Source organism: Nomascus leucogenys, chromosome 3 (genome assembly GCF_006542625.1).
Source record: "Nomascus leucogenys isolate Asia chromosome 3, Asia_NLE_v1, whole genome shotgun sequence".
In the NCBI taxonomy this organism is placed as follows: Eukaryota; Metazoa; Chordata; class Mammalia; order Primates; family Hylobatidae; genus Nomascus; species Nomascus leucogenys.
In genome coordinates, this window is record NC_044383.1 from 95,920,933 (window position 1) to 95,935,629 (window position 14,697).

Sequence of the window (14,697 nt, forward strand, 5' to 3'; positions counted from 1 at the left end):
TTTTATGATCAATTGTTCTGTTCGTTTATGTTGGTTTTTCCTTTTTTTGGTGATTTTCCTCAAGTATATGGTAACCCTTGGTTGGCTATTCATTTTTATAAATGAAGGATTAAATTGATTAGTTCAGAGCACCTGCATGCTGTCTGTATATGAGCAGGTAATGTTGTATCACACTTCTATTTAAGATGTGAAGATGAGAAGATGTAGGAAGCCTGGACCTTGCCCCAAAAATGAAAGGTATCAACCAACATTCTGTGGACCTAGAATCTTCCAGACAGATTATTTCATCCCTTTAGAAATGATTTACCTTTTTTCTTTATGGGGCAAATGTCGCTGTTAAGTGAAGGGCTGGTGACCTTAAGGAATTTTTCTGCAATTTACCCTCTTACACTTTCTAGATATTCAAATTATATACAAATAATGAGTTTTATTCTTACTTTTTAATACGTATGCTATTTCTTTTTCTTACTTTGCTTTGGCTCACACCTGTAATACAATGTTGATTTTTAAAAAATCCTAAAAATATCCTAAAAATCTTCACAAAAGATCATCTAAGAGACTCTCAGGTTAATTCTTCCTAGGGAAAAAAAAGTTTTCATTTTTCTGTAAATGGTCATTTAATCTTGTAGAACAGTGTTGTTTTCCCTGACATCACGCATGTCTTAGTCCTCAAGTTGGAAGATGTATATTCTAAACTTCATGGTCTTGAAGATCTGCCTCAAATATGAAGAAAAAAGTTTATTTAACCTCTAGCAGATAATAATAAACTGTAAACAACACTCCTCTCTCTACTATTTTTGAGGTCTTTGGAGCAAGAAAAGCAGATTTTGAAGAGCAGTCAAAATTTGGAGGAAGCAATTGGCATAGGGTGAGTTTTCTGATTTTGTGCATTTGCCGAGAGGGCAGTTTCAGAGTAGTAGTGGTTCAGTGTGACTAAAACTTTGGTAGAAAGCCAACTGACTTTCTGGATGGAGCAACCAGAGAAAGGAGCCACAACTAGGGTCGCTGGAGAGTGAGGGTAAATGCCAGAGATGAGAGAGCCAGAGAAGGAAACACCAAAGTTAATTCGTCCAAGACTCTAGCTAGCCTGTGAACCATGTACATATGGGCAGTTCAAAAACAGTATACACAGAGCTGCCATTCATTGCAGGCATGACAGAATTTTAAGTTTATCTTACCAAGTTAATTGCCTGCTAAAACAAAAACCTCAGTTCTCTTCGGAGGTACATAACAAAATCCAGAATCCCCACAATATAACATTTACAATTCTAGAACATAATTCAAAGTTACTCAAAATATGAAGAATCATGAAAATTTGACCCATCCTCATAAAGAAAGATAATAATCAAATACCCAGCCCAGGTGTTAGGATCACCAAACAAGAACTTTTAAAGCAGTTATTACAATGATCAATCAGGAAAAGGAAAATACACTTATAATAAATGAACAGATAGGAAATCTCAGGAGAGAAATAGAAAATATAGAAACAAACCAAATGGAAATTTTAGAACTAAAAATACAGTATTCGAAATTAAAAAAATTGTTGGTTGGGCTTAAATTATTTACCTTAAAGAAGAGAGAGAAAAAAGATGGAAAAAAATCAACAAAGTTCCCAGGACATATGGAACAATAGCAAAGGTCTAACCTATGTATAACTGGGGTACTATAAGGAGAAGACAAAGAGTAAATGAGGCAGAAAAAATGTCTAAAGAAATAACGTCTAAAGTTTCCCCAAATTTAGTGAAAGACACAAATGTACAGATTAAAGAAGCTTAGTGAACCCCAAACTAGATATGAAGAAAATGATATGTAGGCACATCATAACCAAACTGTTGAAAAGCAAAGATAGAGAGAAAAGAAAGACAATAGGTGAACAATAATCCAGATATCCAGCATTCCCATCCTTCTGATTTCCATCATACCAGAGGAATGAATGCAGAACATCAGAAATAGTAAATATCTGGATAAATGTAAAACAAGGCTTACTTTCCTATTAATTTTTTGAATATACATGTGACTAATATAAACATTAGAACTATTTCTTATGAGGGCTGTAATGTATTCAATTGTAAAACACATCACAACTAGAGCATAAAGGATGTTAGTGGGTTGGAGACGGGTGGGGCAAATGGAGCTAGACAGTTCTAAGGTTTTTACAATATTACATTGAATAATATTGACCCTAAGTAGACGTGAAAAGCCAAGGATGTATTTGTAATTCTAGCATAACTACTAAAAAATGAAGCATAGAGGTATACTTAAAAAGGCAACAGATTTTCTTCTAGGGTTTTTATGGTTTTAGGTCTTACATTTAAGTCTTTAATCCATTTTGATTTTTGTATATGGTAAAAGGAAGGGGTCCAGGTTCATTCTTCTGCATATGGATAACCAGTTATCCCAGCACCATTTATTTACTAGGGAGTCATTTCCCCATTGCTTGTTTTTATCGACCTTGTCGAAGATCAGATGATTGTAGGCGTGCAGCTTTATTTCTGAGTTCCATTGCTCTATGTGTCTGTTTTTGTACCAGTACCATGCTGTTTTGGTTCTGGACAAATATTTTATGACAAAGTCTCCAAAAGCAATTGCAACAAAAACAAAAATTGACAAGTGGGACCTAATTAAACTAAACAGCTTCTTCACACAAAAGAAACTATCAACAGAAGAAACAGACAACCTACAGAATGGGAGAAAATATTTGCAAACTATGCATACAACACAAGTCTAATATCCAGAATCTATAAGGAACTTAAACAAATCAACAAGCCCAAAACAACAACCCCATTAAAAAATGGGCACAAGACGTAAACAGACACTTAGAAGAAGACATAGACACAGCCAACAAGCATATGAAAAAATGCTCAATGTCACTACTCATTAGAGAAATGCAAATCGAAAACACAATGATGTGCTATCTCATGCCAGTCAGAATGACTATTATTGAAAAGTCAGAAAATAACAGATGTTAGTGAGGTTATGAAGAAAAGGAAATGTTGGTGGGAATGTAAATTAGTTTAGCCACTGTGAAAAGCAGTTTGGAGATTTATCAAAGAACTTAGAACTACCATTTAACTCAGCAATCCCATTAATGGGTATACACCCAAGGGAATAGAAATCGTTCTACCAAAAAGTCACATGCACACATGCAGTGCACTACTCACAATAGCAAAGACATGCAATCAACCTAGATGCCCATTAATGGTGGACTGGATAAAGAAAATGTGGTACATATATACCATGGAATACCATGCAGCCATAAAAAAGAATGAATTCATATCTTTTGCAGCAACATGGATGGGGCTGGAGTCCATTATCCCAAGCAAATTAACACAGGAACAGAAAACCAAATACTGCATGTTCTCATAAGTGGGAGCTAAACTTTGAGTGCACATGGACACAAAGAGGGGAAAAACAGACACTGGGGCCTACTTGAGGGTAGAGGGTAGGAGGAGAGTGAGAGTCAAAACACTACCTATTGAGTACTATGCTCACTACCTGAGTGACAAAATTATTTGTACACCAAACCCCAGCAACATGCAATTTACCCATGTAACAAACCTGCACATGTACCTTCTGAATCTAAAATACAAATTGAAAAAGAAAAAATAAAATAAAAATTTTACACACTTTTCAAAAGAAAAAAAGGCAATAGATAATTAAAATGAATTTCTAAAATATAATCAAATAATCCAAAGAAGGCCGGAAAAGGGGAACAGAGAAACAGAAAACAGAAGGGACAAGCAGAAAGCAAATAAATTCATAGTCTCAGAGAGACAGGACTAGATTTGGGGTAAGCTGTGTTACAACTGTCTACTGGTAGGGGAAGACAGGGGAAGCTATATCTGGACAGAAGCTTGTGCCAGGAGAGTGATGGAATTTTTTATGATTAGAGAAGGGACGGAAGAGGAAAGCATGAAGAAATGGAAGAAGAAGTAAAAGACCTGTTAGAGTTCTCAGGGCTTCCTGACACAGATGCTCGTTATCTAGATCCCCAGATTCCTTTATTATGCTGTGGTGTGACTGACGTTGCCTGTGGAGCAGCTATTGTGAACTACTTGGTTTTCAGTGCTTTGAATCTGTCTCCAACCTGTATACCCATGCACACTTTTGCTTGCTGTTTCATCCTGAAGAGCCCTCTGTGTATCAACCTTTGGGTCTAAACACTCTGTCTTCTCCCTAGAGGATCCTGGAGATGGTTTTGGCCTGATACTTGGTCCCGACCCTTGTTTCAACCTCATGTGGACCCTGACTTGGACCTTCCCTCAGTACCTATGATCAATGTGTTTCTATTATTCTTCTCCGAGGCGTAGTCTGACACTGCGCTCACTTGCTCCCCAGGCTTCCTGTCCTGGCCCTCCCTTGCTTTCACCTCCCAGTGGCTACCCAACACCTAATAGAGACCCAGGGATGGAGCCAGGGGACAGGAAGAGAGGGAAGATTACAAGCAAGGCCAGGGGCTGCCTTACAGTCACATTCTGAGACTACAGGTCCACAAGATGGCAACGTTTCCCTATGAAATTAATGCAAGTGGTGACTGGGATATTGAAGTGATTTCTAATGTTGGAAATGTCCCATTCAGTGCTAAAAAGACAGTAAAGGCAATGATTTTGTTTAGGGCAAGAAGACAAATCTGGGAAGGGCTTTCTCTGCCTGGGATTCCCCAGTTAGTGTGAAAAAGGCAAGTCACAGAACTGCATATTCTGCATAAGAAGGCAAATGTGAGAAACCCCCTGGATCTGTTCATGCAAGTGAGCTCCAGGATAGATGTGGAGTCAGGATGGATGCCACTTAGGGTAGCACACTGACCAGCAGTAACAAGCACACTAACTCAGACCTGAGATGCTACATTTTGTCTACTTTATTGTCTGAGTCAGTAGCAGGACATATAAAATTTCCATCAAAGGAGTTGGAAAAAACTCCCCACATACAGTTTTAATTTTTAATTCATCAAACATCTCAGGAGTTGTGTTGTGAGTTTGTTTATATCAGTTTTGTGGGATACACAGCCAATTTTACAAACATGAAGTCTCAGGAGAGCTGACTCACAAAATCCTATTTAACCTCTACATATTGCATTTCCGAATGATAAATCAGAAGAAATCACACCATTCTAATGTTAACAAATGAAAAAATTATAAAGAACATTTAAAGTTTATCCTGAAAATTAATTCTTAAGAAATGAAGATTTAACTAAAGAGTAGCAAAGGGAAATTAAATTATTATTAATTAGGGAAAGTAAGTGTATTAATTTTTCCCATTTTACAATAAAAAGCCCTAGGTTTACAGAGGCTAAGTGACTTACTCAGTGTTATACAACTGAAGTTGAATGTCACATGTGTCAGCACTCCACCAGGCACTGGAGAGCAGTGAACAAAGTCAATGAGAACTGGAGAATGGATACCGCGTAGGTGTGTTTAACTGCAAAGCCTGGACTCCTTCACTGCTGAAACATTTGAAGTGATTCAGAAGGGGACCACTAGGGACTCCCAAGGGCTTAAAGTAGTTAACTGTACTTAATTCCAGGTTAGGACATCTTTTTGATCCTAAACATTAGCATGACACCTTAAACAGAGTAAACTTTCAGAACATGTTTGATGAGGGAAATGAGCATTAGAATGAGGCTAGGATTTCTGTAAGTTTTGCTCGTGGCCGATTTGCCAGTATTTGAAACAGTGTCAGACACAAAGCTCAATTAATGTTTGCTGATGGGCTGAATGAATAAATGAATGAAAATCGAGGCAAATAATTAAGAGGAGGATTCTTATTCTTACATGGTGCCATAATTTTGTCAGTCCAATGGTTTTTTTTTTTAATTTACTTTTGGTTGTAAATATTTTGTTTTGACAAAGCAACAATTACTTTGGCCCCTTCTCTGCAATGCTTTGTGCCCGCAGTTGCAGTTGCAGTTGCACTGTATAGTATCAGCAGTCCTCTGTACGGAAGTCCAGCATATTCACACCAGGGGGACACGTGGTTGCACTTGTAGCAAGTTGTATTTTCTGATATTCCTCTTTTTCTCTTCTCCTTGTTTGGCTGGACATTTTTATACAGATGGAAATCAGGTTACAAGAGGGTCAGCCTTGAAAAGCTGTTACAAGGGTGTCTTATGCCAGAAGGCAAAGGCTGGGTGTGATGGCTCATGCCTATAATCCTAGTGCTTTGAGAGGCTGAGGTGGGAGGATCCCTTGAGCCCAGGAGTTCGAGGTTGCAGTGAGCTATGATTGTGCCACTGCACCCTGCCCTGGGCAACAGAGTGAGACCCTGTTTTGAAAAAAAAGAAAATTACTTACCTCCCTCCTTTTTTTATCTCTCTCTAATATAAGTTCAGCCCTTCTTTTAGCAATCATACCAACCTGTTAAAGAAAGAGACATTAAAAAATTGTAATGAAGAATGATAAAAGTGGCTTTCTCTGTATTAATATATTTTTCTATAAAGTAGGAATAACGTTTGGGCAGAAGCACAGCGAACTTTGCAGGAAAGGATGTGATGGCGGTAATCATGTTGCTTGGCTTGCATCCTTGTACCTCTGAACCTCTTGATCAGCTATTTTCTTTCACAGGGATAAGCAGCACTTGGGGTCAGTTACTCTTTCCACAAAGTTTAGAACTCCTTTTCTTTTTATTTTTTTATTTTTTTATTTTTTATTTTTATTTTTTTTAATACTTTAGGGTTTTAGGGTACATGTGCACAATGTGCAGGTTTGTTACATATGTATCCATGTGCCATGTTGATTTCCTGCACCCATTAACTCGTCATTTAGCATTAGGTGTATCTCCTAATGCTGTCCCTCCCCCCTCCCCCCACCCCACAACAGTCCCCGGAGTGTGATGTTCCCCTTCCTGTGTCCATGAGTTCTCATTGTTCAATTCCCACCTATGAGAGAGAACATGCGGTGTTTGGTTTTTTGTCCTTGTGATAGTTTACTGAGAATGATGTTTTCCAGTTTCATCCATGTCCCTACAAAGGACACGAACTCATCATTTTTTATGGCTGCATAGTATTCCATGGTGTATATGTGCCACATTTTCTTAATCCAGTCTATCGTTGTTGGACATTTGGGTTGGTTCCAACTCTTTGCTATTGTGAATAGTGCCGCAATAAACATACGTGTGCATGTGTCTTTATAGCAGCATGATTTATAGTCCTTTGGGTATATACCCAGTAATGGGATGGCTGGGTCAAATGGTATTTCTAGTTCGAGATCCCTGAGGAATCGCCACACTGACTTCCACAATGGTTGAACTAGTTTACAGTCCCACCAACAGTGTAAAAGTGTTCCTATTTCTCCACATCCTCTCCAGCACCTGTTGTTTCCTGATTTTTTAATGATGGCCATTCTAACTGGTGTGAGATGGTATCTCACTGTGGTTTTGATTTGCATTTCTCTGATGGCCAGTGATGATGAGCATTTCTTCATGTGTTTTCTGGCTGCATAAATGTCTTCTTTTGAGAAGTGTTTGTTCATGTCCTCTGCCCACTTTTTGATGGGGTTGTTTGTTTTTTTCTTGTAAATTTGTTTGAGTTCATTGTAGATTCTGGATATTAGCCCTTTGTCAGATGAGTAGGTTGCAAAAATTTTCTCCCATTCTGTAGGTTGCCTGTTCATTCTGATGATAGTTTCTTTTGCTGTGCAGAAGCTCTTTAGTTTAATGAGATCCCATTTGTCGATTTTGGCTTTTGTTGCCATTGCTTTTGGTGTTTTAGACATGAAGTCCTTGCCCACGCCTATGTCCTGAATGGTATTGCCTAGGGTTTCTTGTAGGATTTTAATGGTTTTAGGTCTAACATATAAGTCTTTAATCCATCCTGAATTAATTTTTGTATAAGGTGTAAGGAAGGGATCCAGTTGCAGCTTTCTACATATGGCTAGCCAGTTTTCCCAGCACCATTTATTAAATAGGGAATCCTTTCCCCATTTCTTGTTTTTGTCAGGTTTGTCAAAGATCAGATAGTTGTAGCTATGCGGCACCATTTCTGAGGGCTCTGTTCTGTTCCATTGATCTATGTCTCTGTTGTGGTACCAGTACCATCCTGTTTTGGTTACTGTAGCCTTGTAGTATAGTTTAAAGTCAGGTAGCGTGATGCCTCCAGCTTTGTTCTTTTGGCTTAGGATTAACTTGGCGATGCGGGCTCTTTTTTGGTTCCATATGAACTTTAAAGTAGTTTTTTCCAATTCTGTGAAGAAAGTCATTGGTAGCTTGATGGGGATGGCATTGAATCTATAAATTACCTTGGGCAGTATGGCCATTTTCACGATATTGATTCTTCCAACCCATGAGCATGGAATGTTCTTCCATTTGTTTGTATCCTCTTTCATTTCATTGAGCAGTGGTTTGTAGTTCTCCTTGAAGAGGTCCTTCACATCCCTTGTAAGTTGGATTCCTAGGTATTTTATTCTCTTTGAAGCAATTGTGAATGGGAGTTCACTCATGATTTGGCTCTCTGTTTGTCTGTTATTGGTGTACAAGAATGCTTGTGATTTTTGTACATTAATTTTGTATCCTGAGACTTCGCTGAAGTTGCTAATCAGCTTAAGGAGATTTTGGGCTGAGACAATGGGGTTTTCTAGATATACAATCATGTCATCTGCAAACAGGGACAATTTGACTTCCTCTTTTCCTAATTGAATACCTTTTATTTCCTTCTCCTGCCTGATTGCTCTGGCCAGAACTTCCAGCACTATGTTGAATAGGAGCGGTGAGAGAGGGCATCCCTGTCTTGTGCCAGTTTTCAGAGGGAATGCTTCCAGTTTTTGCCCATTCAGTATGATATTGGCTGTGGGTTTGTCGTAGATAGCTCTTATCATTTTGAGATACGTCCCATCAATACCTAATTTATTGAGAGTTTTTAGCATGAAGGGTTGTTGAATTTTGTCAAAGGCCTTTTCTGCATCTATTGAGATAATCATGTGGTTTTTGTCTTTGGTTCTGTTTATATGCTGGATTACATTTATTGATTTGCGTATGTTGAACCAGCCTTGCATCCCAGGGATGAAGCCCACTTGATCATGGTGGATAAGCTTTTTGATGTGCTGCTGGATTCGGTTTGCCAGTATTTTATTGAGGATTTTTGCATCAATGTTCATCAAGGATATTGGTCTGAAATTCTCTTTTTTGGTTATGTCTCTGCCAGGTTTTGGTATCAGGACGATGCTGGCTTCATAAAATGTGTTAGGGAGGATTCCCTCTTTTTCTATCGATTGGAATAGTTTCAGAAGGAATGGTACCAGTTCCTCCTTGTACCTCTGGTAGAATTCAGCTGTGAATCCATCAGGTCCTGGACTCTTTTTGGTTGGTAAGCTATTGATTATTGCCACAATTTCAGAACCTGTTATTGGTCTATTCAGAGATTCAACTTCTTCCTGGTTTAGTCTTGGGAGGGTGTATTTGTCGAGGAATTTATCCATTTCTTCTAGATTTTCTAGTTTATTTGCATAGAGGTGTTTGTAGTATTCTCTGATGGTAGATTGTATTTCTGTGGGATCGGTGGTGATATCCCCTTTCTCGTTTTTTATTGCATCTATTTGATTCTTCTCTCTTTTCTTCTTTATTAGTCTTGCTAGCGGTCCATCAATTTTGTTGATCTTTTCAAAAAACCAGCTCCTGGATTCATTAATTTTTTGAAGGGTTTTTTGTGTCTCTATTTCCTTCAGTTCTGCTCTGATTTTAGTTATTTCTAGCCTTCTGCTAGCTTTTGAATGTGTTTGCTCTTGCTTTTCTAGTTCTTTTAATTGTGATGTTAGGGAGTCAATTTTGGATCTTTCCTGCTTTCTCTTGTGGGCATTTAGTGCTATAAATTTCCCTCTACACACTGCTTTGAATGTGTCCCAGAGATTCTGGTATGTTGTGTCTTTGTTCTCGTTGGTTTCAAAGAACATCTTTATTTCTGCCTTCATTTCATTATGTACCCAATAGTCATTCAGGAGCAGGTTGTTCAGTTTCCATGTAGTAGAGCGGTTTTGAGTGAGTTTCTTAATCCTGAGTTCTAGTTTGATTGCACTGTGGTCTGAGAGACAGTTTGTTATAATTTCTGTTCTTTTACATTTGCTGAGGAGAGCTTTACTTCCAACTATGTGGTCAATTTTGGAATAGGTGTGGTGTGGTGCTGAAAAAAATGTATATTCTGTTGACTTGGGGTGGAGAGTTCTGTAGATGTCTATTAGGTCCACTTTATGTAGAGCTGAGTTCAATTCCTGGATATCCTTGTTAACTTTCTGTCTCGTTGATCTGTCTAATGCTGACAGTGGGGTGTTAAAATCTCCCATTATTATTGTGTGGGAGTTTACGTCCCTTTGTAGGTCACTCAGGACTTGCTTTATGAATCTGGGTGCTCCTGTGTTGGGTGCATATATATTTAGGATAGTTAGCTCTTCTTGTTGAATTGATCCCTTTACCATTATGTAATGGCCTTCTTTGTCTCTTTTGATCTTTGTTGGTTTAAAGTCTATTTTATCAGAGACTAGGATTGCAACCCCTGCCTTTTTTTGTTTTCCAGTTGCTTGATAGATCTTCCTCCATCCCTTTATTTTGAGTCTATGTGTGTCTCTGCACGTGAGATGGGTTTCCTGAATACAGCACACTGATGGGTCCTGACTCCTTATCCAGTTTGCCAGTCTGTGTCTTTTGATTGGAGCATTTAGCCCATTTACATTTAACATTAATATTGTTATGTGTGAATCTGATCCTGTCATTATGATGTTAGTTGGTTATTTTGCTCGTTAGTTGCTATAGTTTCTTCCTAGTCTCGATGGTCTTTACAATTTGGCATGTTTTTGCAGTGGCTGGTACCGGTTGTTCCTTTCCATGTTTAGTGCTTCCTTCAGGAGCTCTTTTAGGGCAGGCCTGGTGGTGACAAAATCACTCAGCGTTTGCTTGTCTGTAAAGTGTTTTATTTCTCCTTCACTTATGAAGCTTAGTTTGGCAGGATAGGAGATTCTGGGTTGAAAATTCTTTTCTTTAAGAATGTTGAATATCGGCCCCCACTCTCTTCTGGCTTGTAGAGTTTCTGCTGAGAGATCAGCTGTTAGTCTGATGGGCTTCCCTTTGTGGGTAACCCGACCTTTCTCTCTGGCTGCCCTTAACATTTTTTCTTTCATTTCAACTTTGGTGGATCTGACAATAATGTGTCTTGGAGTTGCCCTTCTCGAGGAGTATCTTTGTGGCGTTCTCTGTATTTCCTGAATCTGAATGCTGGCCTGCCTTGCTAGATTGGGGAAGTTCTCCTGGATAATATCTTGCAGAGTGTTTTCCAACTTGGTTCCATTCTCCCCATCATTTTCAGGTACACCAATCAGACGTAGGTTTGGTCTTTTCACATAGTCCCAAATTTCTTGGAGGCTTTGTTCATTTCTTTTTATCCTTTTTTCTCTAAACTTCCCTTCTCTCTTCATTTCATTCATTTCATCTTCCATCAGCGATACCCTTTCTTCTAGTTGATCACATCTGCTACTGAGGCTTCTGCAATCTTCGCGTAGTTCTCGAAACTTGGCTTTCAGCTCCATCAGCTCCTTGAAGCCCTTCTCTCCATTGGTTATTCTAGTTATCCATTCTTCTAATTTTTTTTCAAAGTTTTTAACTTCTTTCCTGTTGTTTTGAATTTCCTCTCGTAGCTCAGAGTAGTTTGATCATCTGAAGCCTTCTTCTCTCAGCTCATCAAAGTCATCCTCCATCCAGCTTTGTTCCGTTGCTGGTGAGGAACTGCGTTCCTTTGGAGGAGGAGAGGTGCTCTGTTTTTTAGAGTTTCCAGTTTTTTTGGTCTGTTTTTTCCCCATCTTTGTGCTTTTATCTACTTTTTGTCTTTGATGATGGTGATGTACAGATGGGTTTTTGGTGTGGATGTCCTTTCTGTTTGTTATTTTTCCTTCTACCAGACAGGACCCACAGCTGCAGGTCTGTTGGAGTTTACTAGAGGTGCACTCCAGACACCTGTTTGGCTGGGTGTCAGCAGCAGTGGCTGCAGAACAGCAGATTTTCGTGAGACCACAAATTCAGCTGTCTGATAGTTCCTCTGAAAGTTTTGTCTCAGAGAAGTACCGGGTTGAATGAGGTGTTAGTCTGTCCCTACTGGGGGGGTGCCTCCCAGTTAGGCTGCTCAGGGGTCAGGGACCCACTTTAGGAGGCAGTCTGACCGTTCTCAGATCTCCAGCTGCATGCTGGGAGAACCACTACTCTCTTCAAAGCTGTCAGTCAGACAGGGACATTTAAGTCTGTGGAAGTTCTTGCAGAGTTTTTGTTTGTCTGTGCCCTGCCCCCAGAGGTGGAGCCTACAGACGCAGGCAGGCCTCCTTGAGCTGTGGTGGGCTCCACCCAGTTTGAGCTTCCTGGCTGCTTTGTTTACCTAAGCAAGCCTGGGCAATGGCGGGCGCCCCTCCCCCAGCCTCGCTGCCGCCTCGCAGCTTGATCTCAGACTGCTGTGCTAGCAATTAGCGAGACTCCGTGGGCATAGGACCCTCCGAGCCAGGTGCGGGACACAATCTCCTAGTGTGCCATTTTCCAGGCCCGTTGGAAAAGCGCAATATTAGGATGGGACTGACCCGATATTCCAGGTGCCGTCTGCTTCCCCTTTCTTTGACTAGGAAAGGGAACTCCCTGACCCCTTGTGCTTCCCGAGTGAGGCAATGCCTCGCCCTGCTTCGGCTCGCGCACAGTGCGCTTCACCGACTGTCCTGCACCCACTGTTAGGCACTCCCTAGTGAGATGAAACCGGTACCTCAAGCAGAAATGCAGAAGTCACCCGTCTTCTGTGTCGCTGGGGCTGGGAGCTGGAGACCGGAGCTGTTCCTATTCGGCCATCTTGGCTCCACCCCCTAGAACTCCTTTTCAACATTTATTGCTTATTTGTTTGTTTGGTTTTGGTGGCAGGAAATAGGGAAATACTTGGAGGCAAATCGTTGAAAATGGTAAGCTTTTAACACACTATTAACATAGCGATCCCCAACCATTTTGGCATGAGGGACCGGTTTCACAGAAGACAATTTTCCATGGACCGAAGATGAGGATTGTTTTGGGATGATTCAAGCTCATGACATTTATCGTGCACTTTATTTCTTTTATTATTACAATGTAATATCCAAAGAAATAATTTCATAACTCACCACAATGTAGAATCAGTGGGGGCCTTAAACTTGTTTTCCTGCAACTACATGGTCCCATCTGGAGGTGATGGGAGATAGTGACAGATCATGAGGCATTAGATTCTCATGAGTTTGCAACCTAGATCCCTTGCATGCACAATTAACAATATGGTTTGTGCTCCTATGAGAATCTAACGTGCCGCTGATCTGACCAGAGGCAGAGCTCAGGCAGTAATGTGAGTGATGGGGAGTGGCTGTAAATACAGATGAAGCTTCACTCACTTGCCCACTCACTGCTCACCTCCTGCTGTGTGGCCTGGTTCCTCACAGGCCACAGACTGGTATCCATCCATGGCCCAGGGGTTAGGAACCCCCGGACTAACAAACCTAAAAATACATATGTCCACATGGGGAAAGTGTATGTGGTTGGGAGACAGTCACAGACTTGATATATAGATAGTCCTCCAACCTTCCCAGAATCCTCTAAATCTAACACAATGGATCCTCTTTGATAGGTCTCCAAGGTCTTCATGAAAACTAATCTGCTTTCTTCAGGTTTGGGGGCTTATTGGCTCAGGACTCTGTAAACTGGTCTCCCTTTAAATACCAGGAGGCTAGAGTGGTGCCTGAGGACATGCTCTGGGGCTCTGGTCCAGACGAGCAGAACCTGGGCGCTTTTGTCTGGTTGCTATTGAGTACACATTCCTGAGAACTTATGCCTTGTAGGCATGCAAGAATTATTTGTAGATAGAATTATAAAACTGAACTGAATATAATTCATTTGGTTTATGAGCCCCAGAAAGATTCTATGGCTCTTAACATGGTGAGAATTTACAAAAATTCTTTTTATTTCCTTTTATAAAAACATATCTTTACCATAGGTTCTTTAAATGTGGAGTTGTGAAAACATAGTCTCTTTTGTGTTTTCATAAAACATAAAGACCACTGTATTACCGAAAAATTGCAAACTATACACAAAAACACTCATACACATTCTGAGTCTACTTTTCCTCTGCTCTTTTCACTCAAATAAATAGTCAGTGAGGTTTAACTAATTATTGTACATCTGCCAGATGGCAGCACTGTCCTGAGCACGATAATATATATTCTTTCATTTTCTGCTCAAAACATATCTGCAAGGCATTACTCCACTCTAGAGGTGAGTTAACAGAAATTCAGGGTTTAACTCACGTAATATCACACAATTAGTGTGAGAATGCTTTTAGAAACTACCAGATATGGTCTCGATCTCTTGACCTGGCCAACATGGTGAAACCCCGTCTCTACTAAAAATACAAAAATTAGCTGGGCATGGTGGTGCACGCCTGTAGTCCCAGCTACTCTGGAGGCTGAGGCAGGAGAATCGCTTGAACCCAGGTGGCGGAGGTTGCAGTGAGCTGAGCTTGCCCCACTGCACTCCAGCCTAGCGACAGAGTGAGACTCCATCTCAAAAAAAAAAAAAAAAAGAATGATATGGGATTGCCAAAGCATACAATGTGGTGGCTGCTGCAGAGAAGGGTTTGTATTTGTTTCAACTGAGAAAAAAAGTTAGACAGATAATTTGGGATAAGATTGAGAATTCAGACCTTAATTGGGTGGCTTGATCAAAATGGAGTTTTACAAA

General features: G+C 40.1%; 1 protein-coding gene across 1 annotated transcript in view; it reads right to left on the reverse strand.

Moving 5' to 3' along the window:
* AK9 (adenylate kinase 9) overlaps positions 1–14,697 on the reverse strand; it is a 216,128-nt gene that overhangs the window by 30,333 nt on the left and 171,098 nt on the right. The window contains exon 29 of the mRNA XM_003255556.3: positions 6,291–6,353. Within this exon, the coding sequence (XP_003255604.1) occupies positions 6,291–6,353 (63 nt within the window). The remainder of the gene's footprint in view (positions 1–6,290; positions 6,354–14,697) is intronic.